The sequence below is a fragment of the Candida jiufengensis genome (assembly GCF_024610255.1).
Source record: "Candida jiufengensis strain CBS 10846 chromosome Unknown scaffold4, whole genome shotgun sequence".
NCBI classification, from domain to species: Eukaryota; Fungi; Ascomycota; class Pichiomycetes; order Serinales; family Debaryomycetaceae; genus Lodderomyces; species Lodderomyces jiufengensis.
Window position 1 is genome coordinate 953,288 of NW_026261559.1, and position 25,262 is coordinate 978,549.

Sequence of the window (25,262 nt, forward strand, 5' to 3'; positions counted from 1 at the left end):
GTTCTATAGAGGCTTCATTTCATGAACATTCCATGGCATAGCATTATCGAAGTTATTGGGGAATGCAATCAAATTTGAAGTTTGCATGTAAATGAAAATATCCTGAATTTATGAGATTAAATGGTAAAAAACATAGTTTCGTTAGTTCAATATTTGAGAATTCAGAATCTATCTCAACATTATGGTTTGCTAAAGATTGAAGATAAATGACTTATATGTAATGTTAGAAGCCACAAGAAGTAGACACCTTGTTTTTCAAATGCAAGTTCATATTTTGCATAAAATAATTTTTAAATTTAAAGGAAAAAATTCTGATGTTTTAGTCAGTTTTTTTACTTACAACCGAATAAATGAAACAACAGCAAATCTTTAGATTTTCATTTCTCAAAGAATGTCTCAAACTCGAGATTGTATATTTCAAATTTAAAAACTATTGTGAGCTTATCTTCGATTCTAGTAAAAAAACAAAAGCGCAATTCTCCTAAATAATTTAGGGGGCTTAGTTTTTTGTGCAATGAATTTCAAATTAGCTGTCAATTTAAGATAAGATATTAAAGTATCTGAGTGAATAAGGTGAATGACAGCAATTTATTGAAATTCATACTGCCTCAGTTTGGGCTCTTTTGGGCAGATGGAATCAAAATAGAGGCTGGAAGTATATATTTCGAGTTGCAACATAGTATATGTGTTTTATTGAACTAATTTAAGATTATACAGAAGATTGTAAAACAATAGAGCGGCATCAATTTTCTACTATAAATACAAACATGATTTCTACTTAAGCGTTTTTTCGAAGCCCTTTTCACTCGTTAATCAGGGAATATAGCTTAATAAATTCAATCTTTTTACTATTTCAATCTGTAACTCATAAGTAATCAAATTATTAAAAAAAAAATAATGGATGTCACATTAATTGCAACAGGTTCTATAATTGGTGTTATGGGAATTGTTTTTGTTGCGAACGGATTTGGTGAGGAAAAATCTAAACCAAAAAAGAAAGACCTCGAGAATCAAGATGATAATTCTGTAAATGATACAGCTTTAGATAATTTAAAAGTTGGAGAGTCAAAATCTAAAGATCAGTATAATGAGAATGAAGAAGAGGAGCATTTATTGGATTTAAACTCAGCAGAAGCTCAACCTCAACCTCAATCTCCACAATCTAAATCTGCTTATGAGGACATTCCATCAGACTATAGAGTTAAGAACAAACAACAGCTTGCTGCTGGAATTGCAATGGTTTCAACTGGTACATTCCTATTAGGTAGAGGTTTACCATAAGCTCTCAATCCAATAAATTAAAGATGTAGACGTTACAACAGTAATTACCCTTTTTATTGATTTTTATATATGTCAATATATGCTTAATATTTTGTATTTGCAAATTGTTCTTGATTTTTTCTGAATATGATCTCCAGGTATATGTGAAAAGTGGCAAAAAACGTCTGCTTCAAATAAATTTTTAGCTTGATACTTACTTCAAATTACGCTCCGAATTGCTGCAAAAAAAACTACAGCTTATAAAAGAATTAATTTTGAACATGATTTTGAATAACTTTGAAACAAGTTAGTTTGATAAAATTTTATCATAGAACAAATTCACTTTGAAAAGAATATAATCTTAGGTTTCTTTTCAAATTTTTTGATGGGAGGTTCAAGTAATAATATATGGTATTAAGTAATGTGATTCAAAACCTTAATGCTACCAAACGAGATGTGATTTTACGCGAAATTCGACTACTATAGTAAAATATGAAACCTGAATATTTCAATATCTCAACGTCATCAACTACAACTGTTAATACTATTCATACACACACAATAAGTTCTTCATTCACTTAAATAATTAAACATGTCGATACAATTTCTATTTCTTATATCAAGACAAGGCAAAACAAGATTATCGAAATGGTATCAAACCTTACCTCAAAAACAAAAATCCAAAATCATAAGAGAATTATCAACAATAATATTATCAAGAAGATCCAAAATGTGTAATGTATTAGAGTATAGAGATTTGAAAATTATATATAGAAGATATGCATCTTTGTTTTTCATAATTGGAATAAATAATCAAGATAATGAATTAATAGGATTAGAAATTATTCATAGATTTGTTGAACAAATGGATAAGATATATGGTAATGTTTGTGAGTTAGATATAATATTTGGATTTGATAAGGCTTATCATGTTTTAGATGAATTATTGTTAGATGGGTATATTCAAGAAAGTTCAAAGAAAGAAGTTTTAAAAAGGGTCAATCAGCAGGATGAATTGGAAAATATGGATGAATTTGAAAAAATATTGATATAAGTCAAAGCTAAATATATAGAGGTGAGTATACAAATTGAATGACGATACTAAATTTGAAATAAGTCTTTGTACTCTTCTTCATTTCGAATAAATGAATAACGATGATTGGGAGAAGAAAATATAAATTAATAATTTCAGAGTACTTCATTAAATGAACATTCTCCGCACACGTAGTCAACACGTCGTTTGTTCTCTGGATATAATCAAATAGCACGTCAGAGTAAGAAAAGTCCTGTGCGATTTTAAATCTGAGCTAATGCAAAATTTATTCTATAAACTTCATCCTTAAGTATTTCACTGGTGGTGGTTTACTCAAATGAATCAAAATCTAACAAGTCTACTTAATTCAAAGTCTTGGTGGAATCCTTTTCAAACTTAAGCTTCTGGCACTAATCTTTCCCAAATAGAACGGTTCAGATTTATTTTATATTAATGACCACCAGAACTATTGGCACAAGATTTTGAAAAATTTTAAAAATAGCCACCCACTTCTTAAATGTTTGAAACGTGACTAAATTTCTCGTATAATTTGATAGTGTTGTCTAAAAGTTAATTTAAATTTGAGAGGTTGAAATTACCTCGGTGACAAACATTAATTCATAAACTCATTAATTATTAGACACTTAAATTCCATTGGATTGTAATGAAGATTATTTAAAAAAATGGAGAAAACTAAAATATTTGTAATCGAGTAAATTTTGTTGAAATAATAGTTTTAAATTCTATAATTCGTTCCGTATATAACAACTTCTTACGTTTATTTTGCAACAAAATAGGAGTTTTAAATTTCTCCGCAAAAGTATTTATACTTCATTGAAGTATGTAATCTTTCAATGAAAATAGTCCCACTTAAAAAACTTATCTTAATACGTCATCATTCAACTAGATGACACAAGAAGATACAATAAAACTTTATTGGTTACCATACACAAGAGCTCAAAGAATAGTTTGGTTATTAGAAGAATTAGATTTAAATTATGAATTAATTAAACACAAAAGGGTTCGTAATGTAAAAGCTCCAAAAGAATTAAAGATGTACATCCATTAGGTAAAGCTCCACTTTTAGAAATTATGAAACCAAATGGTGAAAAAATTACATTAGCTGAATCTGGTTGGATTGTTCAATATTTGATTGAAAACTATGATAAAAATAACAAATTTAAACCTGAAACTTTGCAAGATGCTAATCAAATTGGTTACTTTTTACATTATTCAGAAGGTACCATACAACCGATGCTTGTTGGATTATTAGTTAATCATTTTGCTGTAACTACTGCCCCGTCCCAATCAAAAGAATTGGTTAAACAGATGATTGGACAAATAAACAGAGGGTATTATGGAACAGAATTACTTAAAAATCTAAAATATTTGAACAATATTGTAATTGAACAAAAAAATAGAGGTTCAGATTTTATAGTTGGAAATAAATTATCAGCTGCTGATATAATGCTATCATTTCCAATACTTGGAGCTTTTACAAGAGATCAAATGTCTGATAATTACACAAATTTGAAAAATGATTATCCTGACTTATATAAGTATTTTCTTAATTTAACAAAACTTGACGGTTGGAAAAAAGCAGCAGGAAAGGTTAAAGATATGGAAAAAGTAATCATTGATGGTAAATTATAAAAATTATAAAATGATCAATTGTCGATAAATTTGGAAGGTTTTATAATTACCCAACTAAAATTTTAAATGATTTAGATTCTGTTTATTGCTAATATGTATTAAAAAAAATGCACTATTTAATAAACATCTCTATTCATTGAGCAGAAAAAATGGGAAATGCAAACCCTTTCGATTTCGACTCGCCCATTCATGGAAATCGTTAAAATGTCAGCTAGAAATAAGGTTATGTTTCAAACTCATTTGGTAGAGCAAAATTTGTAATATCGAAATATATTTTAATTTTGTGTCAAAGATTTATTTTCAAAATATCAGATTCTCATCTCTAACACAAATTAACTATACTTTCAAATCTCATAATCTAAAACATTGTAACATCAACACAACTACATAATGATTAGAAAACAAGCAAGAGAAAGAAGAGAATACTTATACAGAAAAGCATTACAGCTTCAAGAAGCATCCCTAACAGAGAAAAGACAACAATTAAAACAAGCATTAGCATCAGGTAAACCATTACAAAAAGAAATAGCAGAAGATGATAAATTACAAAAAGATTTTATATATGATCAAAGTATACAAGATCAAATAGAAATAGATGATGAATATAGTGCTCTTTCGGGTATAAATGATCCCAAAATTTTAATAACAACTTCAAGAGATCCAAGTATTAAATTACTACAATTTTCAAAGGAATTAAATTTAATGTTTCCAAATAGTTTAAAATTAAATCGTGGTAATTATATTATAAACGATCTTGTGAAAACTTGCGCAAGAGTATCCATATCTGATTTAATAATATTACATGAACATAGAGGTATACCTACATCAATAACGGTAAGTCATTTCCCTCATGGACCAACTGCAATATTCACATTACATAACGTTAAATTAAGACATGATTTACCAAATTTGGGAAATATAAGCGAATCATATCCACATTTGATATTTGAAAATTTTAATTCACAATTAGGTAAAAGAGTAGTCAAAATATTACAACATTTATTCCCACCAGGTGTTAAAAAGGATAATTCAAGAGTTATAACTTTTATAAATAATAATGATTTTATAAGTGTTAGACATCACGTATATGTGAAAACAAAAGATGGTGTAGAAATAAGTGAAATTGGTCCTAGATTTGAAATGAAACTTTATGAAATAAAATTAGGTTTGCCTGATAATAAAGATGCTGATGTTGAATGGCAAGTTAGAAGGTTTATACGTACTGCAAATAGAAAGAATTATTTATAGGTAATGAACAAAAGAATTTATTATCTTGATATAAATAATGAATGAATGCTGCTTTTAGTGTCGTTTCTATACACGACTTACTGTTGTTACTAAATACCGTGGCATATTAGAATGCGTTGAGTTTTCACTTCTTTCTGTGCTGTCTCTATTAATATTATCATTGTGATTGCGGTGGATATTGTTATTACCATTGCTATTAGTTCTATTTGAACTAAAATTGAGTCCATCATCTGAAGCAGCTCTACTTTTACGTCTTTCTCTCAAATGACCAAGATTAGTCAATACTCTACTTAAAATATTATCACCACCATCAATTGGTCCGCCAGCTGTAAATGTCGCCACTCTTCCTAAAGTTCCAGTTCTTTCTAAAGTAGTATGTCTTTGTAATGCATGTTGTTCTTGAACTCTATCATGACGTCTCATATCAGCATCAGGTAACATTATAGCTCTATCTATTGCATATGGTAATCCTCTATGCCTTCCTCTAATCATCATTGCTATTATTACTAATTTTGAAACAACATTAAATTTACCACTTAATGAAGTATTAACTCCTGGATATCCCAATGACATACCAACTGTACCATAAGCACTAATAATTTCAAATAATATAGCAAAAACAGAAAATCTAAATTCTTGTTTTTGTAATTTCTTACCTTCCGCGATACATATAATAAATAACCCTAATACAAGATACCATAAATCATAAGATAATTGATTTCTTAAATGTGCTCCAACATAATTAGATGGTGCATTTTCATCAGCTTCATCTTCTCTTTCATTTGCATAAACTCCTAAACTTTGTTCCTCATACACGTTAGTTCTCCTAACAGATATAGCAATAGGTAAAACCGAAATATACATCATAACCATATAACTTACTTGAGTAGCTGCATGTAATTGAGATAAATCCATAATTGAAAATCCAACAGTTCTTGTACAAAAAGCTTGATATAATCCATTTAGTACTCTATAACCTTTGGGGACACCATCAAATACTGCATTATTAAAATCTAATATACAAAATATAACTAAATCAAATCCATTTAAAACGATCAAAATTACAAACAACCACCATGTTGGAACCAGTGGGAAAAGTAATGTAAAACAACGTCTTGGATGATCTAATAAAAATCCTAAAGATTCTTTATATAATGATAAAGGTTTTGCAGTTTTAAATAATATCCAAATTATAAATCTTAAAAATACAGGAAATCCAGTATTACCAATAACAATTAAAAAGGAACTAATAATCTGAACAAATGCATTTTTGTTAAATGAAGACATGGAGTCGGCAGTTAAAGTCAATCCTAGATCATTAAATGACGATTGGACTGTGAAAAATGCCCACCAACCAGGTACGATTGCTAAACCATTCAACATATTTTTATAATGTGGCATACAATAAACCCAAATTGTAAACATAACCGAAGGAATTAATAGAAAACCTAAATAATAAATAACAACGATTTTTATCAATAGTTTAACTGCTCTATATTCAATTCCACCTAACTCTTCTTTTTGTTCTTCTGTTAATTTAATAAAGGTTGAGTTTCTACCAACAGTTGGAGTCCATGATAAATAATTACCACTCATGGTTCTTGATAAGCCTGCTGTAGAATGACTATCTAGATCATTACTGTGTGCACTATGGATCGAGCCTTCACCTCTTGATAAAGTGGGAGTTTTGATCTTTCTAATATCAAATTTTCTTTTCCTCCTTCGTTTTGGTATTTTTGTTTTTGCTTTGTTTTTGTCCGGTTCGTCACCAAAATTTATTTTCTGCATATTTGGTTTATTCTCGTGAAGAAAACTTGATCGAGGAGACACTGTATTTGAAGTAAATTTCTTAGTGCCAGTAGAACTTTTGTCATCATCTTCTTCCTCTTCTTCTTCTTCCTCATCGTCATCGTCATCGCCATCGGTCAAGGCATTGTCACGATCTTCATAATCTGTACCTGTTCCTGCAGCTTCGTCTTCATCATCAGCATCATCTTCAGTATGTGCATGTTCAGAATCTATAGAAATATCATCATCTTCATCTTCATCTTCATCGTCCCCCTCACTTGAATAACTTGAAAATCTTCTATTTGAAAATGATTTTTTCAATTTACTTGTCCAGGGTCTATAATGCTTTTTTACCCCATTCTCTTTATTTCCATGTAACCAATGAGGTAATCTACTAGTTTCTGGTGAAAATTGTATCAGCTGAGGATTTTTCTTTCTCGTGAAAATTTGATTGTGACTAGTTGAGTTTTCCACTTCATTTGGTGGTTTAATGACTAAAATGTCATCATCATCATTATTAGTGGTATCTTGTTGATCATCTTGTGCTGAAGATTGATGATTGACTTGGTGAGTTGATCTTCTGGTTCTTGAAGGTGAACTTATATTTACAAATTGAATGGAAGATGGTTGATGGTCAGTATTGTTGGTGTTATGTTGGTTTTTGACATTATTTTCTTCATTTTTTTGTTTTTCTTGAAGCATATTTATGGATCTTAACATATCTTCTGGATCTATTGATTTTTTTCTTCTAGGATGGGGTAGAGCCCCAAATTTAATTGCATGATCTGTAGTTTTGATATTTGGTTCTTGATGATTTTGATGATTATTGTCTTCTTCTTCATCATCAGATGGTTCAGAATAATGTTGTACAACTCCATGTCCAGCACGTTGTTGTTGTTGTTGTTGTTGATGTTGTTGTTGAGTCAGGGTTGATGACTGTGGACTTTCGATTTCCTCTTCTTTATCATAAAATCCCAAACCTTTATTTACAGCTGTATTCATTGAAGTAGAATCTTGTGGAGCATTTGATCTTTGTCTTGACATAGTTGCTGATCTTCTCATTTTAAAATCTAATTTAGATTTTTCTTTAATATTATCAAAATGTCTTTCAAAATAATATAATCTAACAAATAATAATGAACCATGAATAAAAATTGGAGTTGATAAAGTTGCAATTAAATATAATATAATTTGTTGATATAATGAAGTATCATTAACATCCACGGTATTTAAACCTGCTTGAGTTGAAGCACCACCTGAAAAAAACAAAACATCTATATATGGTATTGTTTTTACTGGATATAATAAGATTGAACCAACAAATACTAAAGTAATTATATAAAAATAATGAACTGCTCTAAAATTAGGTAATACTATTTTTGCATATGGATATATGTGAGATACTAATTTATGAATGACATTTCTTACATGCAAACCAAAATCGTAATCCAAACACAGTCGTTTCAATCTCTTATATGAATGTGTGAACTTAGACATGACTTTTCAAAAGTAATTAATATATGTTGCTATTTTTATGTTATTGATTCATTAGAAAGATGTTTAAAATAGTGAAAATAACTGATGATAAAAATTTGTTAAAGTTGGATGATACTCCAGATGTGGAATCTACTCTTCGTCGAGCTATATGTAATAAATATTATATTGAATTGATGATATGATTGAAATGATTTTAATTAGGTAACAATAATATAATTAAGTTTATAAATGATTTAAAATTAAGCCGTTTCATGTTTAAAACTAAGAAAATATTTTTTATTTTTTTCTCAACTATTATTTAATATAAAACTAAGTATTGATTCACGTGCCACAAATTTTAATTCTTTAGTAACTAAAAGTTTTAAGATTAAGCGAAATTATAAAATTTTGAAATGGAAGTAAGGTTAAAGTTAATGTGTTAATTACGCTGAACAACTTTTAGTCTATCTTGTAGAATTTAAATTTATGGAAAATAAGATTTAAGTGACTTTTTGCATAAAATCTTCGATTTTTTGCGTATTTTGTAAATTAATAGCAAAACTTGTTTATATTTTCGTTGGTTTTGCGAATTGAGTAGAAACTTACCTAGAGTCAAAAATATTCTCCATTAACTTTTTTGAGGCTGATTCAAGTTAATTACCTATTATCAAATTGTTTTCAATTTTGCAGAAATAAAATTAATCAAACTAAAAATATTTGCAACCATTACGATGCTAAATTCTTGGAATTTAGTTCAAAGACACATTAAATAATAAAGTAAAAAAAGTTGTACCTCTAATAAATGTAAGGACTAATACCCTTCGACCCAAAGTAATTTTGGGTATATGCTACAAAATTTTACATGAATCAAAGATCTTCCAGCTCTCTAGATAACTAATGAGATGAAAAAAATCTTGAGATTAATTTATAAACTTCTCTTAAAGAGTAATTTAGTTTTAAGGGGTATTTAAGAATATTGCAAAAGTTGTTTATTAAATATTTTAAATAGAGAAAATTTAATATAATAAACAAACGCCTTGTATGATAATTTGATCATATTCATACAAATTCTTTGCCTCTACTTTAACTCTTTTAATTTTAAAATTACGTATAATGTAAGAGAGTTAACGTAATTTGATAATTACACAATAACATTTTTGTTTTTTGATAAACCATCACATCTTAAAATTTATTTGTGCGCAGAATTTGGAACACATATAATTAAATATACAATTTAAAAGATCCATTATTTGAACCATAAAAATGTATCAATAAACAGTCATATTCATCTCATCGGTTCTTCTTACAGCTCAAGGTCAAATTACATTCTTCAGTTAGACATAGTGTGATCTCTAAAAAATTTCTACATTTGTAATGTAATAAATGCAAGAAAAATGACGTAAAATTAGATAATTCAATACAAAATTAAAACTTAATTATGAGAAAAGTTAATACTTCATACTTAAAATAACATGTACTAAGTATTTGTAACTCTGCTGCCATTACATACTCAAAAATACATAAAAATTAAAATAAATAAATTTTCGAAACGGTTTTTTTTTAAAGTGAAAAATTTTTTAAATTTTTTTCAGTTACACAAAATAAATAAATTTAGTAGTAGTTAAAGAATTATAAATAGTTTAAAAAATCACCATTAAATTTTGATTTAAATTTTTTTTATATTCATTATTCATTTCATTTTCATTATTTTATTTTTATTTTCCCTTCTTTCTTTTCTTTCCTCCTCTCTCTCTCTCTCTCTCTTCTCTCTTCTCTCAATAAGTCAAATAACCAACTTAATCAATCTTCAAAATTTTTGATATTTGTTCAGACTAATTTATTGGATTTCTTCATTGGTATGTGATTTTTAATAACGATTAAGCTAGAGCTAAAAATGGAAATAAGATTAGTTCGTTGTGAAATAGTTAATGCATAAGTTGTAGTTGAAACTCATCTGAATCGACTAAGAGACTTTGGTTATGTTTGAGAAGTACTCCGTAAAATATAACCGCGATGAGATGATTTTACAGTTTATTTAAAACTATGGAGAGAGTTGTACATACATACAAAAATTTAATACAGGAAAATAAAGTTTTACGTGAATAAACAAATTTTATTGCAATTAATATTTTTACAACCAAACTGATTTTCATATTTTACATTCTTTTGATTTTGATATTTGGATATTAGCTACTAGTTCCTAAGTCTTAGAAATTGTTTTTACTAACATTTCAACTTTTAAAGCTAATCTAGTTTCATAAATTTGCTACAATAGACATTTTGATATTACAATAATTTTTCATATTTTTACAACCTCCCCCATTAAAATATTGAAAAAGGTGTCATCTTAAATTTTATTATCACATTTTTAAAAGCAAATTATTAGAAGTAACTTATTAAATTTTTGTTGTAAAGATGGGTAAAGTATCTGTTCCAATTTCTCCACCAATGGAGTCCACTGGTGATAGATTGATGACTTTGGAGACTCATGATGGAATTGCTTTACAAGGTTATTCATTTGGTGCTGAAAAACCAATTGCTGGTGAAGTCGTTTTCCAAACTGGTATGGTTGGTTACCCAGAATCAATTACTGATCCATCTTATGAAGGTCAAATTCTAGTTATTACTTATCCATTAGTTGGTAATTATGGTGTACCAGATAGAGAATTAAAAGATGAAGATTATTTCCCGGCATTACCAAAATACTTTGAATCAAATAGAATTCATATTGCAGGTTTGGTTGTTGCTCATTATACTGAAAATTATTCTCATTTCTTGGCAAAGTCATCTTTAGGTCAATGGTTAAAAGAACAAGGTATCCCAGCTATTTATGGAGTTGATACAAGAGCTTTAACTAAAAGATTAAGAGAAAAAGGTTCAACTTTAGGTAGATTGGCTTTACAAAAGCTGAATGTTAAATCAGAAGATGTTTTAGCTGATAAAACAGGTGAATGGCAAAAATATTTTGAAGTTCCAGAATATGATGATCCAAATGTCAAAAATTTAGTTGCTGATGTTTCAATTAAAAAACCAGTATTATATACACCAAAAGAAAATATAAAGTTAGGTAAGGATGGAAAACCTATTAGAATTATTGCAATTGATGTTGGTATGAAATATAATCAAATCAGATGTTTTGTAAGAAGAGGTGTTGAATTATTAGTTGTCCCATGGGATTATGATTTTACTAATGAAAAATACGATGGTTTATTTATTTCCAATGGTCCAGGTGATCCAGCTGTTATGGAAAAAACAGTCAAAGTATTAGAAAAAGTGTTAAAAGAAGCTAAAACCCCAGTATTTGGTATTTGTTTAGGTCATCAATTACTAGCAAGAGCTACTGGTGCTTCAACTTTAAAATTGAAATTCGGTAATCGTGGTCATAATATTCCTTGTACTTCAACTATTTCAGGTAGATGTTATATTACTTCACAAAATCATGGTTATGCAGTTGATACAAAAACTTTAACTAATGGTTGGAAAGAATTATTTGTTAATGCAAATGATGGATCAAATGAAGGTATTTATCATGAGACTTTACCATTTTTTTCAGTTCAGTTCCATCCTGAATCTACTCCAGGTCCAAGAGATACTGAATTTTTATTCGATGTATTTATTAATGCAGTTGTTGATCACAATAAAACAGGTGTTTATAAACAAGTTGAATTCCCAGGTGGTAAATTAGAAGATAATTTAGCTGCTCATCCAAAAGAAGATGTTAAAAAAGTCTTGGTTTTAGGATCTGGTGGTTTATCAATTGGTCAAGCTGGTGAATTCGATTATTCAGGATCTCAAGCTATTAAAGCTTTAAAAGAAGAAGGTATTTATACTGTTTTAATTAATCCTAATATCGCTACTATTCAAACTTCAAAAGGTTTAGCTGATAAAGTTTACTTTTTACCAGTCAATCCAGAATTTGTTAGAAAAGTTATCAAACATGAAAGACCAGATGGTATTTATTGTACTTTTGGTGGTCAAACTGCATTAAGTGTTGGTATTGCATTAAAAGATGAATTTGAATCTTTGGGTGTTAGAGTTTTGGGTACCCCAATTGATACTGTTATTACAACTGAAGATAGAGAATTATTTGCAAGTGCAATGGCTGAAATTGGTGAAAAATGTGCAAGATCAGAAGCTTGTAGTAATGTTTCAGAAGCCATTGATGCAGCCAATGCTATTGGATATCCATTGATTGTAAGAGCTGCATTCGCATTAGGTGGTTTAGGTTCTGGGTTTGCAGATAATGAAGAAGAATTAGTTGCATTATGTAATAAAGCATTTGCTACTTCACCACAAGTTTTGGTTGAAAGATCAATGAAAGGTTGGAAAGAAGTTGAATATGAAGTTGTTAGAGATGCTTTTGATAATTGTATTACCGTTTGTAATATGGAAAATTTCGATCCTTTAGGTATTCACACTGGTGATTCTATTGTTGTTGCACCATCACAAACTTTATCTGATGAAGATTATAATATGTTAAGAACCACAGCTGTTAATGTTATTAGACATTTAGGAGTTGTTGGTGAATGTAATATTCAATATGCATTAAATCCATTTTCAAAAGAATATTGTATTATTGAAGTCAATGCAAGATTATCACGTTCTTCAGCTTTAGCCTCAAAAGCTACTGGTTATCCATTAGCTTATACTGCTGCAAAATTAGGTTTAAACATTCCATTAAATAAAGTTCAAAATAATGTTACTAAATCAACTTGTGCTTGTTTCGAACCTTCATTAGATTATGTTGTTGTTAAAATTCCAAGATGGGATTTGAAAAAGTTTACTAGAGTTTCATCATTATTATCATCATCAATGAAATCAGTTGGTGAAGTTATGTCTATTGGTAGAACATTCGAAGAAGCTATTCAAAAAGCTATTAGATCGACTGATTATCATAATTTAGGGTTTAATAAAACTGCTGCATTAATGTCAATTGATATCGATCAAGAATTACAAACACCATCTGATCAACGTTTATTTGCCGTAGCTAATGCATTATCAGATGGTTATTCAGTTGAAAAAGTTTGGAAATTAACAAACATTGATAAATGGTTCTTAAACAAATTAGATGGATTAATTAAATTTGGTGACAAGATTGCAAGTTATGGTAAAAAGGAAAATTTACCAGTATCAATTATTAGACAAGCTAAACAATTAGGGTTTGAAGATAGACAAATTGCCAAATTCGTTGATAGTAATGAAGTTGCTATTAGAAGATTAAGGAAAGATGCAGGAATTATTCCATTTGTTAAACAAATTGATACTGTTGCAGCTGAATTTCCAGCTTTCACCAATTATTTATATGTTACTTATAACGCTGATTCCTCAGATGTTTCATTTGACGATAACGGTGTTATTGTCTTAGGTTCAGGTGTTTATAGAATTGGTTCATCAGTTGAATTCGATTGGTGTGCCGTTAGAGCCATTAGAACATTACGTGAAAACAAAATTAAAACAGTTATGATCAATTATAATCCAGAAACTGTTTCAACTGATTATGATGAAGCTGATAGATTATATTTTGAAACCATTAACTTAGAAAGAGTATTGGATATTTATGATTTAGAACAATCAGCAGGTGTTATCATTTCTATGGGTGGTCAAACTTCAAATAACATCGCATTACCATTATATAGACAAAATGTTAAAATTTTAGGTACTTCACCAGAAATGATTGATTCAGCAGAAAATAGATATAAATTTTCAAGAATGTTGGATAAAATTGGTGTTGATCAACCTGCATGGAAAGAATTGACTTCAATTGATGAAGCTGAAGATTTTGCTGAAAAAGTTGGTTATCCAGTTTTGGTACGTCCATCATATGTTTTATCAGGTGCTGCTATGAATACAGTATATTCTAAAGATGATTTAGCATCATATTTAACTCAAGCTGTTGACGTTTCACCAGATTATCCAGTTGTTATTACTAAATATATTGAAAATGCTAAAGAAATTGAAATGGATGCAGTTGCTAAAGATGGTAAAATGATTATGCATGTTGTTTCAGAACATGTTGAAAATGCAGGTGTACATTCAGGTGATGCTACTTTAATCGTTCCACCACAAGATTTAGATCCAGAAACAGTCAGAAGAATTGTTGAAGCTACTGCCAAAATCGGGAAAGCTTTAGATATTACTGGTCCTTATAATATTCAATTTATTGCAAAAGATAATGATATTAAAGTTATTGAATGTAATGTTAGAGCTTCTAGATCATGTCCATTTGTTTCAAAAGTTGTTGGAGTTGATTTAGTTGAGTTAGCTACAAAAGCTATTATGGATTTACCAGTTACTCCATACCCAGGTGAAAGATTACCAGACGATTATTGTGCCGTTAAAGTACCACAATTTTCATTTTCAAGATTAGCTGGAGCAGATCCAGTTTTGGGTGTTGAAATGGCTTCAACTGGTGAAGTCGCTACTTTTGGTAGAAATAAATATGAAGCTTATTTAAAATCATTACTATCAACTGGTTTCAAATTACCAAAAAAGAATATTTTGTTTTCAATTGGTTCATATAAAGAAAAACAAGAATTATTACCAAGTATTGCTAAATTAAGTGAATTAGGTTACAAGATTTTTGCAACTGCAGGTACTGCTGATTTTATTAAAGAACATGATATCCCAGTTCACTACTTGGAAGTATTAAGTAAAGATGAAGATCAAAAATCAGAATACTCATTAACTCAACATTTAGCTAATAATTTAATTGATTTATATGTTAATTTACCATCATCAAATAGATTCCGTCGTCCAGCATCATATATGTCAAAAGGTTACGAATCTCGTCGTATGGCTGTTGATTATGCTGTTCCTTTAGTTACAAATGTTAAAAATGCTAAATTATTAGTTGAAGCTATTGCAAGAAATATCTCTTTAGAGGTTTCAAATAAAGATGCTCAAACTTCTCATGGTACTTCAATAATCCCAGGTTTAATCAATATTACATCATTTGCTACTTCATTAAATGATTTTGAAAAAACCACCAAGGAATCTTTAGCATCTGGTTTTACTTTTAATGCATTTTTACCACATACTCAAACTGGTGCTGCAGTTACTGATTATAGATCATTAGTTGATGCTATTGATCAAGCTGGTGGTGTTGCATTCACTGATTATTCAATTTCAATTGCTGCAACAGAAAACAATTCACAAAGTGTTGCTGATTCTGCTGAAAACGCTGGATCATTATTTATTCCATTTAATGATATTGATGGTTCAAAAGTTTCAGTTGTAAGTGCACAATTTGCAGCATGGCCACAAAATAAACCAATTATAACAGATGCAAAAACTACTGATTTAGCTTCAGTTTTATTATTAGCTTCATTATACAATAGATCAATTCATATTACTGGAGTTTCATCAAAAGAAGATTTAGACTTAATTCTTATGACTAAAAATAAATCATTAAATGTTACTTGTGATGTTTCTGTATTATCATTATTTGTTTCAAAAGATGAATTAAATTATCCATTCTTACCAACTAAAAAAGATCAAGAATATTTATGGCAAAACTTAAAAGATATTGATTGTTTTTCAATTGGTGTATTACCATATTTAATTGCAAGAGCTACAAATGAACCAATTGTTCCAGGTTTAGGTATTAGTGAAACCATCCCATTATTGTTATCAGCTGTTAAAAAAGGTAAATTAACAGTACAAGACATAATTGAAAAATTCCATGATAAACCTTCTAAAATTTTCAACATTCCAAAACAAGATGCACAAGTTGTTATTGATTTAGATAGATTTTCTGAAGTTAAACCAGTTTTCCCAGAATTTAAAAACTTAAAATTAAGAGGTGCTATTGAGAGAGTTTCATTCCATGGAGAAACTGTTGTATTAGATGGTTCAGTATTAGCTGATTCAGCATTAGGTAAAAATGAAGTTGCTTCAAGATCAAGATTTAATTCAGTTTCAGTACCTCAATCACCAGTTTTGGGAGGACAAAAAAGAATTTCATTTTCAGGTTTACGTCGTCCATCTTTTGCTAAAGAACAAGAAGAACCACAACCAGCAGAATTCGAAAAATTAGGTTCTGAATTAGTTTCACAACCTGTCACTGGATCATTAGGTGAAATTGCTGCATTAAGTGATTATATTAGAAAAAATAATACTTTTTTAAGAAACAACATTTTATCAGTGAAAGATATTACTAGAAGAGATTTACATTCATTATTCACAGTTGCTCAAGAAATGAGATTAGCAGTTGAAAGACAAGGTGTATTAGATATATTAAAAGGTAGAGTTTTAGCAACCATGTTTTATGAACCATCAACTAGAACTTCAGCTTCATTTGATGCAGCTATGCAAAGATTAGGTGGTAGAGTAGTTGCAATTGATTCACATTCATCATCCATTAAAAAGGGAGAAACTTTACAAGATACTATCAGAACATTATCATGTTATGCAGATGCAGTTGTTTTAAGACATCCAAAAGAAGAAAGTGCTGATATTGCTGCTAAATATTCACCAGTACCAATAATCAATGCTGGTAATGGATCAAAAGAACATCCAACTCAAGCATTATTAGATTTATTTACAATCAGAGAAGAATTAGGTACTGTTAATGGTATAACTGTTACTTTTATGGGTGATTTAAAATATGGTAGACCAGTACATTCATTATGTCATTTATTAAGACATTATCATGTAAGAGTTCAATTAGTTGCACCAAAAGAATTAGAAATTCCAAAAGAAATTAAAGACCTTTTAGTGAGAAATAATATGTTAGTTACTGAATCAGAAGTATTAACAAAAGATATATTAGCAAGATCAGATGTTTTGTATTGTACAAGAGTTCAAGAAGAAAGATTTGAAGATAAGGAACAATATCAAAGATTGAAAGATACTTATATTGTTGATAACAAGATATTGGGTGATGCTAAACAACATATGTGTGTTATGCATCCATTACCAAGAACTAATGAAATTAGAGAAGAAGTTGATTTTGATCAAAGAGCTGCTTATTTCAGACAAATGAAACATGGGTTATTCATTAGAATGGCTTTATTAGCAATGGTTATTGGTGTTGATTTTTAGAATCACAAATTTGCATTTCACATTACACATCTAAGAAACAGTATAAAAAGTTTAGTATATAAGATTGATTTTTTTTTTTTATATTTTTGTCTATAGAGTTGGAGGAATCTTGGGGGAGATTTCGAAAACAAATTTAATAAATTTAACATTTTTTATATATTACTTTATCTTTTGTAAGTTCTTACTCTTGGCCTTATTATATCCGGATCTATATCTTCTTCATTAACAAGAGAATGATAAGTACCTTTAGAGGGGTAATTTATTAATCCAGATGCTGCTACTTCAGCATAAGTTTGTTTATATCCTTCTAAATGAGCTTCTTGAACTTCTGATATGACAGCCTGTACATGTTCGCTAATTTGATGTTCTTGTGGGTTATTATGTACATCGTTATTCGATCTCTTTTGTCTCTTGTTATTATTATCTTGATTTCCTTCATTTTCTTTGCATGTTTCACATTCTCTAATAACAGACCCAACAGTTTCTTTTATCCTTGGCCAATGATAATTGTCGGCAATTTGTGTAGTTGTCTTATTAATACCCAAATGACCATTATTCCTATGTATATTTAAACAAATTCTAAATTGTTCATCAGGATCTCCAATAACTTCTTTACCTTTTAACATCAATTTCCCATTTTCTAATGAATAATGAACTGCTCCAGCTCTTAATCTTGCTTTTTCTTGTCTATCTGCAGTTTCAGGATATTTACCAGTTTCTAAATAATATTTGATTTTATCAAATCTATATGAACTTGATTCATTTATAGTTTTATCTATTAAATCTTTACCATATATGATTGAATCAATAGGCAATTCAGAATTTTTAACGTAAACTGAATTTTTAATCTTACCTATTCTTTTAAAATTCAAAGATTCCCATAATTTTCTAGCTGCTGCATTAGTTTCAAAAACCATATTTAAAATAGTATAATTATAACCTAATTTTGGAGCCCATTTCATGAAACAATCAGTTAACGTTCTACCAATACCTTTACCTCTAATACCTGCATTAACCAAGAATTCTCCAGTACATATATGTGAACATCTTTGACCAGGATGGTTTGGCTTTATATAAAAAGTACCTAAGCATTCATTTTCCCATTGTCTCATATCCTCTTCTTCATCATCATTTGTCAATGGTGAATTTCCAAGACACATTATTGCAACAAATGATTGATCGAACCAATAAGTGACAAATTCGTCTAATGTAAAAGGATCAAAAAAAGGTAATGTTTCCCCCCTTTCTATTTCCATATTGTATTCATCACATAAAAATTGTAGTAATCCAAGTGGAATAGTATCTGGTGATATTATAGGGTAGATCGTTGCAGTTGTAACACCATCTTTTAATAATATAGTGTATCTATCATTTATTGGTGATATGAATTGTTCTTGTTGAAAACTAACTTCATTTAGTCTTCGCCGTTTTTGGGTTGTAGATCTTTTTATTTGTCTTGATGGTGCTATATCATTATAAACTGACATAAAGTTATATATACATTTGAAGATGTATTGGACCTGGACTAGATGTTACGCGTTTAATTAAAAACTACACAAATTAGTTTTTATGTGAATCTTTTTTGTGATAACTAATATCGATACTAAAATTTATAACTGTTTCAATTATTGTAAGAGTTAAAATTTTACACTTGTGTATAAACAAAGGTCTATCTATAGAATCAACTTTCTACTTGAATAAATCTATATTATGTCTTATTGAGAAATTTTTTGCTTACAGTCTATCCTAAAATTTATGACTTCTCAAGAATCTATCTCAAATTCAAGTGCATTTCATATGCAAATCGTACAGTTCAGTTGGTCGAAGTTCTTGCTATTTTACTCTTAGATCTTGGGTTAATTCACTTTAACTAAATCTTTTCCAAACATGTAAGCACCAACCAATCGATCATATCCTTTCAAAACAGCTACATTTTTAATATATCCAATCCTTTCAAACCCCAAGGAATCCCAAATTTTCAAACTTGCAACATTAGTATCAAAAACCAAATTAAATACAGAATAAATATAACCTAATTGAGGTGCTATTTCTAAATATTTTGAACCTAATGCCTTTCCCAAACCTAAGCCTCTTTTCTCATGGTTTACTATAAATCCTGCATTGCATACATGTGAACATCTTCCTGTATAATTTGGTTTGACGTAAAAAGTACCTAAAAATTTATCTTTCCAATCTTGTACTGATAAATTTTGTAGTTCTGAATCATTTATTGAGTTATAATCACCTTCTATTAGGATTGATACGAAATGAACAAACCAATAGTTAACAAATTCATCATACGATTTGGGTTCATGATATGGATAAGTTTGACCTTCTTCAACAACGAAATTAAATTCATTTTGTAAAACCACTATTAAATTTTTAGGAACTAATGCAACATCTTTAATATTGAATAAAGTTACATCTTTATCTTTTAATTTAAATTTTATGAGTTGATCTTTAACTTTTGGTGAGCTTTTAAAAGTACCATCTGCAAATGGTAAGTCTTTCACTGATTCATATGCTGATTTGAAGTCCATTTTGAAGTGACTCAATTGATCTCCATGTATACTTTTAAAAATTTCATTTTAAAGCGGGTAACGATAACATTTGGCTCGAAGTATCGCGGTAAAATTTACTACCGAAATGGTAGCTATTAAACCTGGCTGAACTAAACAATTTAGATAACATAATTTGATCTTGAATTGAACGTCAGAGCAAATTTGTTCAATTCATCAACCGTGACGAGCCTCGATTGATTTACTTCATTTTCTAACTAGCTATGATAAAAAACTTGTTTTAGTAGCATAAGATTCAGACCTCCAGAATCTAATTATGATTAACTGCTGGTGATTGAATTTCACCAGAATGAAAATTTCACTAAAATCAAACTGCTTCAATGCTAATTAGACTAAGGGAATAGCTCGTCAAGTCTTAGTTGAAGTCCATACAAGTGTATTTCAACAGTCAATAAATTCTTGATTTCTTATTAGTAATCTTTAGTTGAAGATTAAAAACTGATATCTCCTGTATATAAACACCATCTGGTTTGTGTGATTTTAATTAGATTTTTTTATTTTTTTTATTTCTCTTTTTCAATTTTAAATTTGAATGAATTAAATTGAATAATACATAATAATAATAATAAATTTAATTATATTATCATTTAAAAATTAAAATAAATATACATTTACAACGAATTCATGAATTTTAATATATAACAAGTAATCATTACTATATACTACACTACTATAATCAACCTCACATCATATATTTATATATAACAATGGAAGATCTTAAAAAGAATGGAACAAATCCACCAGATAATAGTATGTTTAACATAATTTAATCGATTTTAGAAACTCAAATTTACTAACTCCAAAACCTTTTAGCTATAAGTAAAAGAGACAAGAAAAGAAGTAACATAGCGACAAGGCTAAATAAACTTGAATTAACATTTAAAAATGATCGAGATATATTTTATAGAAATAGTTTACATGAATTACAAAATAAATTAGCAAGTTTACAACAAGGATCAAATGAGGAGTATATAACTAAAAAAATTGAATTAGAAGAAATAAGAGATTATGAATTAACTAAACTTAGGTTATGGGAAGAATATCAAGTTAAAAGAATTGAATCAGAATATAAATCTGATTTGGAGAAAGCAAAAGACAATTATGATAAAATGATAAAATTAATTAAAGAAAAATTATATGATAAATTACAGAAACAGATCAAAAATTTAAAAGAGGATAAATATTTATTAAACTTGCTAAATGGAAATAGTTATAATCAAGATAATGATGATGAAAATGAGAATCATATAAAAGATGATGAAACGTTAGCAGTTGCAATGGGATTAAATTTACATGATAGAAGATCATTAAGAAAAAGAGGTGAATATTTTAGTAGATTCACAACTGGAGAAATGGATGATTTATCAGATGGAGCAAGTGGAGCAGGAAATTTATCATCAAATCAAAATAATAATGGTTCAGGTTATATATCACTGAGTAAAAGAAGAAGATTATATACAACAAGATATAGTTCAAATGATGAAGTATCAAGTAGTGCTGCAAGTGCAAAACCATGGCATAATAATAATAATAATGGAGTACCCAATTCCAACAAAAATTTACATGGGAATAATGTTGCACATGCTCATTTAAGACATAATAACGGTAATTTAACAACAAGTGGTATAAGTAGTGGATATGAATCTAATCTAAGTGATAAAGATTATGATGCATTAAATACTTTAATAATGGAAAATGAAGATTGTGGTAAATCTTTAATATATGATGGTAATGGATTAAATAATAATGATTCAAATGGTTCGGGAGGTTCAAATAATCAACATAATTATAAAGTACAAACTCGTGGTTCTCATAAACAATTTATTGGACCTCAAGGATTAAAAATTGAAGAATTAAATGAAGATCTAGAACTACTAAGGACCGCTATTAAAAAAGAATTCTGAAAATCAATCGTATAATTTTGTATTAATATTATTATAATTAACAAAACTGTTTCATTTCTTTATCGTAGATTTAGTAAATTGAGTAGTGATTATAGTAATAAGTTCATGTTGTAGTAATTTATTTAATTAAAGGTTGGACCAAAATTTTGAATAAAATAGATAACTGATTAGATAATAAATTACGTAATCAATAAATATTTTAATTTTCTTAAAGTTTTCAATTTTTTATAGTTTTATTTAATTTTAAACATTCTTATCAATATACTTTAATATAACAGTTGTTTTCAGTTTATTATCCTTAAATTAGAATTACAGGTAGAAGACAAAATATCCGTATGATTACATAACTTTTTTTTTTTTCCACAAGATATTATGTTTAGTTCAAGGTTTAACAAATTATCACTACTAAATAAATCAAAAAAATCAAATGTTTTACTACTATCGGTTATAATTTTTGCAACATTTTTTATATTTTCAAATAGTGATTTATTTCTACCCAACACTGACCCATTTTGGATAAACTATAAAATCAAACAACAACCTAAACACCTAAGAAATTCAAATTTACTTAGTGATCAAAAATTAGAAACTAAAATTGATTCACCTTTCATATATGGATGTAATATACCAAAACCTACAGAAAAAGCCAATGCAGCATTTGTAATGCTTTGTAGAAACTCAGAGATTACGCAAGTTATATCAAGTATAAATTCAATGGAACGACATTTTAATCAATGGTTTAATTATCCTTGGATTTTTTTAAATAATGAAGAATTTACATCTGATTTTCAAAATGAAGTGTTACAGCATACTTCAAATGCAACATTTGGTAAAATAGAAATGGAAGATTGGGAGTTTCCCTCAGATATAGATAAAGATGAATTTCATGAATGGATAGAATCACAAGGAGATAGAGAAATTTTATATGGAAATTTAAAAAGTTATCACAAAATGTGTAGATTTTATTCGGGTAAATTTTATTTACATCCTTTAATAACAAATTTAGATTGGTATTGGAGAGTTGAACCAGATATTGAATTTTATTGTGATTTAACTTATGATCCATTTTTAGAGATGGAAAAAACTGGTAAAAAATATGGGTTTAATGTAATGTTGGCTGATTTATATTATTCTATACCTGGGTTGTTTAGGTATGTTCTGGCATATATTAAAAAGAATAACATTCAGGTTAAAAGTGCTTGGAAATTATTTATATTGAATTCAAAATTTATTGTTGGTGGGTCTAAACAAGATAATAAAAATCTAGATGGATTACATGATCATCATGATATCTTAGTTGAAATTCAAGATCAAATATATGTTCACAAATTAATTCATGAAATTGAAAATAAGAAGGAAGAACAACTCAAGAACAATTTTGAAATACTCGATAAAATTTTTGAAATTAGTAAAAAAATGCCCATTATACATGAAGATAGAATAAATAAAGAAGATTATAATTTATGTCATTTTTGGTCAAATTTTGAAATTGCAAGAGTTGATATTTTTAAATCAAAGGAGTACCAAAATTTTTTCAAATATTTGGATGAAAGTGGTGGTTTCTATAAGGAAAGATGGGGTGATGCACCTATACATTCTTTAGCAATAGGAATGTTTTTAAATTTAGAAGAAATCCATTATTTCAGAGATATTGGATATAGACATGATGTATTTTCTCATTGTCCATCAAATTCCCCAGAAAATCAATTACCTTATCATGGCCAAAAAGAATTTAACTCCAAATTTGATAAATTTTTAACTCCTGACAAACCTCGATTCAATGGAGTTGGATGTAGATGTAAATGTCCTTCCAAATATCAAGAAATTGAAAATTCAGATTGTATGAAAAAATGGCAACATTTTACACAAGATAATTTTAAAGAAAATGACGTTGTAGATGTTGATAAATGGATTAAAAGAATTCATAGAAAGATTAAGAATCATTTAAATGCTGGTGGGAAAATTGGTGATATGTTGGTTTGAGGGTGTATATTTATAAAACGGTAATTTATAGACTTAAAAGTAATCATCGAGGTTTAAACTCATTAATTTTGTAGAATTTTCTTTCGTTAGTATCATAGGATAGACAGGTGTTCGCCCTTCAGAGAATTTATCTTCCGAAGATACTTTGACTAGCGGTTTGAATGTATAGGGTTTTAGTGGATACATTATTCTCACTAGAATAGCTGATAAGATTGAGAATACAAAGTCTAAAGAGAACGTTAAATAAATCGGAGAAAGTAGAAAAGGAAAAGGAGGTGGATCCAAAAGAAAAAGTAAAAGAATCAGTTAGAGTAATGGTTTACGAAGTTAGAATATAGATATTAAAATTAAAAAGATATCTGTAAATTGAAATACTATAGAATTGAAAACCTATTTATTAACATTATTTGATTTTAACCACCAAAACCATATAAAGTTCTACCTTGTCTTTTCAATGCATAAACAACATCTAAAGAAGTAACAGTTTTTCTTTTAGCATGTTCAGTATAAGTAACAGCATCTCTAATAACATTTTCTAAAAATTGTTTTAAAACAACTCTAACTTCTTCATAAATTAAAGCAGAAATACGTTTAACACCACCTCTTCTTGCTAATCTTCTAATAGCTGGTTTTGTAATACCTTGAATATTATCTCTTAAAATTTTTCTATGTCTTTTAGCACCACCTTTTCCTAAACCTTTTCCTCCTTTTCCTCTACCTGACATTGTTAATTGATTTGTTTATATAATTTAAAAAATATGGGGAAGTTGATAAATTAATATATCTATGATATTAAGAATTAAAAAAAGATGTTAATGATAAAAAAATGAAATATTATAAAGTATTTATATTTAAAAATTAGAAATGATAGAGAATTTGTGTAACTACTGATAAGATTTTAATTTAGTAGTATAAAATATATTTAAGTAAATAGAATTATAAACAAATGGAAGAATGGAACAAAAATCACGAACACGCAACTAAAGCTTTTCAGCATCACTTTTGGTTAAACTTACATCAAATGACGTATTGTAATGATATCTTGTACTAACATTTTAGAACGAGTCCGCTTTAAATCGTGTTGTTCATATTTAATAATACGACACAAAATATTTATTTTTATCTTTTGTTTCAAATGAAAGTTAAGTGTTTTAAAATTTACACACATAGACTGAAATTTACTCACATAAAACCTAAAATTGTTTCTTTGTTAATTATATAAGTCTATACCAGTTCGACCTTTCAAAGCGAGAAAAGCAAAACCTCGACCTAAACTGTTGTATTGCTGTTGAATTT

General features: G+C 28.4%; 11 protein-coding genes across 11 annotated transcripts; 7 read left to right on the forward strand and 4 right to left on the reverse strand. All coding sequences in view use genetic code 12, as the record gives it.

Annotated features, from left to right (window-relative positions):
* Window positions 1–897: 897 nt before the first annotated feature.
* KGF54_002341 (uncharacterized protein) lies at window positions 898–1,281 on the forward strand (the record flags this gene model as incomplete). The annotated part of the gene is made up of 1 exon (XM_051762811.1): window positions 898–1,281. The coding sequence occupies one exon, from the start codon at window positions 898–900 to the stop codon at window positions 1,279–1,281; it is 384 nt and encodes a 127-aa protein (XP_051620853.1).
* A 571-nt stretch (window positions 1,282–1,852) lies between these two features.
* On the forward strand, window positions 1,853–2,314 carry KGF54_002342 (uncharacterized protein; the record flags this gene model as incomplete). The annotated part of the gene is made up of 1 exon (XM_051762812.1): window positions 1,853–2,314. One exon carries the CDS (start codon window positions 1,853–1,855, stop codon window positions 2,312–2,314), a length of 462 nt encoding a protein of 153 aa, XP_051620854.1.
* Window positions 2,315–3,385: 1,071 nt separating this feature from the next.
* Window positions 3,386–3,946, forward strand: KGF54_002343 (uncharacterized protein; the record flags this gene model as incomplete). The annotated part of the gene is made up of 1 exon (XM_051762813.1): window positions 3,386–3,946. One exon carries the CDS (start codon window positions 3,386–3,388, stop codon window positions 3,944–3,946), a length of 561 nt encoding a protein of 186 aa, XP_051620855.1.
* Window positions 3,947–4,336: 390 nt separating this feature from the next.
* On the forward strand, window positions 4,337–5,194 carry IMP4 (snoRNA-binding rRNA-processing protein; the record flags this gene model as incomplete). Its single annotated transcript, XM_051762814.1, has 1 exon — window positions 4,337–5,194. One exon carries the CDS (start codon window positions 4,337–4,339, stop codon window positions 5,192–5,194), a length of 858 nt encoding a protein of 285 aa, XP_051620856.1.
* A 66-nt stretch (window positions 5,195–5,260) lies between these two features.
* TRK1 (Trk1p) lies at window positions 5,261–8,479 on the reverse strand (the record flags this gene model as incomplete). Its single annotated transcript, XM_051762815.1, has 1 exon — window positions 5,261–8,479. The coding sequence occupies one exon, from the start codon at window positions 8,477–8,479 to the stop codon at window positions 5,261–5,263; it is 3,219 nt and encodes a 1,072-aa protein (XP_051620857.1).
* A 2,394-nt stretch (window positions 8,480–10,873) lies between these two features.
* On the forward strand, window positions 10,874–17,500 carry URA2 (bifunctional carbamoylphosphate synthetase/aspartate transcarbamylase; the record flags this gene model as incomplete). The annotated part of the gene is made up of 1 exon (XM_051762816.1): window positions 10,874–17,500. One exon carries the CDS (start codon window positions 10,874–10,876, stop codon window positions 17,498–17,500), a length of 6,627 nt encoding a protein of 2,208 aa, XP_051620858.1.
* Window positions 17,501–17,664: 164 nt separating this feature from the next.
* On the reverse strand, window positions 17,665–18,987 carry SPT10 (Spt10p; the record flags this gene model as incomplete). The annotated part of the gene is made up of 1 exon (XM_051762817.1): window positions 17,665–18,987. The coding sequence occupies one exon, from the start codon at window positions 18,985–18,987 to the stop codon at window positions 17,665–17,667; it is 1,323 nt and encodes a 440-aa protein (XP_051620859.1).
* Window positions 18,988–19,356: 369 nt separating this feature from the next.
* KGF54_002348 (uncharacterized protein) lies at window positions 19,357–20,040 on the reverse strand (the record flags this gene model as incomplete). The annotated part of the gene is made up of 1 exon (XM_051762818.1): window positions 19,357–20,040. The coding sequence occupies one exon, from the start codon at window positions 20,038–20,040 to the stop codon at window positions 19,357–19,359; it is 684 nt and encodes a 227-aa protein (XP_051620860.1).
* A 746-nt stretch (window positions 20,041–20,786) lies between these two features.
* On the forward strand, window positions 20,787–21,983 carry KGF54_002349 (uncharacterized protein; the record flags this gene model as incomplete). Its single annotated transcript, XM_051762819.1, has 2 exons — window positions 20,787–20,829; window positions 20,893–21,983. The coding sequence occupies 2 exons, from the start codon at window positions 20,787–20,789 to the stop codon at window positions 21,981–21,983; spliced, it is 1,134 nt and encodes a 377-aa protein (XP_051620861.1).
* A 372-nt stretch (window positions 21,984–22,355) lies between these two features.
* Window positions 22,356–23,966, forward strand: KGF54_002350 (glycosyltransferase family 15 protein; the record flags this gene model as incomplete). The annotated part of the gene is made up of 1 exon (XM_051762821.1): window positions 22,356–23,966. One exon carries the CDS (start codon window positions 22,356–22,358, stop codon window positions 23,964–23,966), a length of 1,611 nt encoding a protein of 536 aa, XP_051620862.1.
* A 413-nt stretch (window positions 23,967–24,379) lies between these two features.
* HHF22 (histone) lies at window positions 24,380–24,691 on the reverse strand (the record flags this gene model as incomplete). Its single annotated transcript, XM_051762822.1, has 1 exon — window positions 24,380–24,691. The coding sequence occupies one exon, from the start codon at window positions 24,689–24,691 to the stop codon at window positions 24,380–24,382; it is 312 nt and encodes a 103-aa protein (XP_051620863.1).
* Window positions 24,692–25,262: the final 571 nt, after the last annotated feature.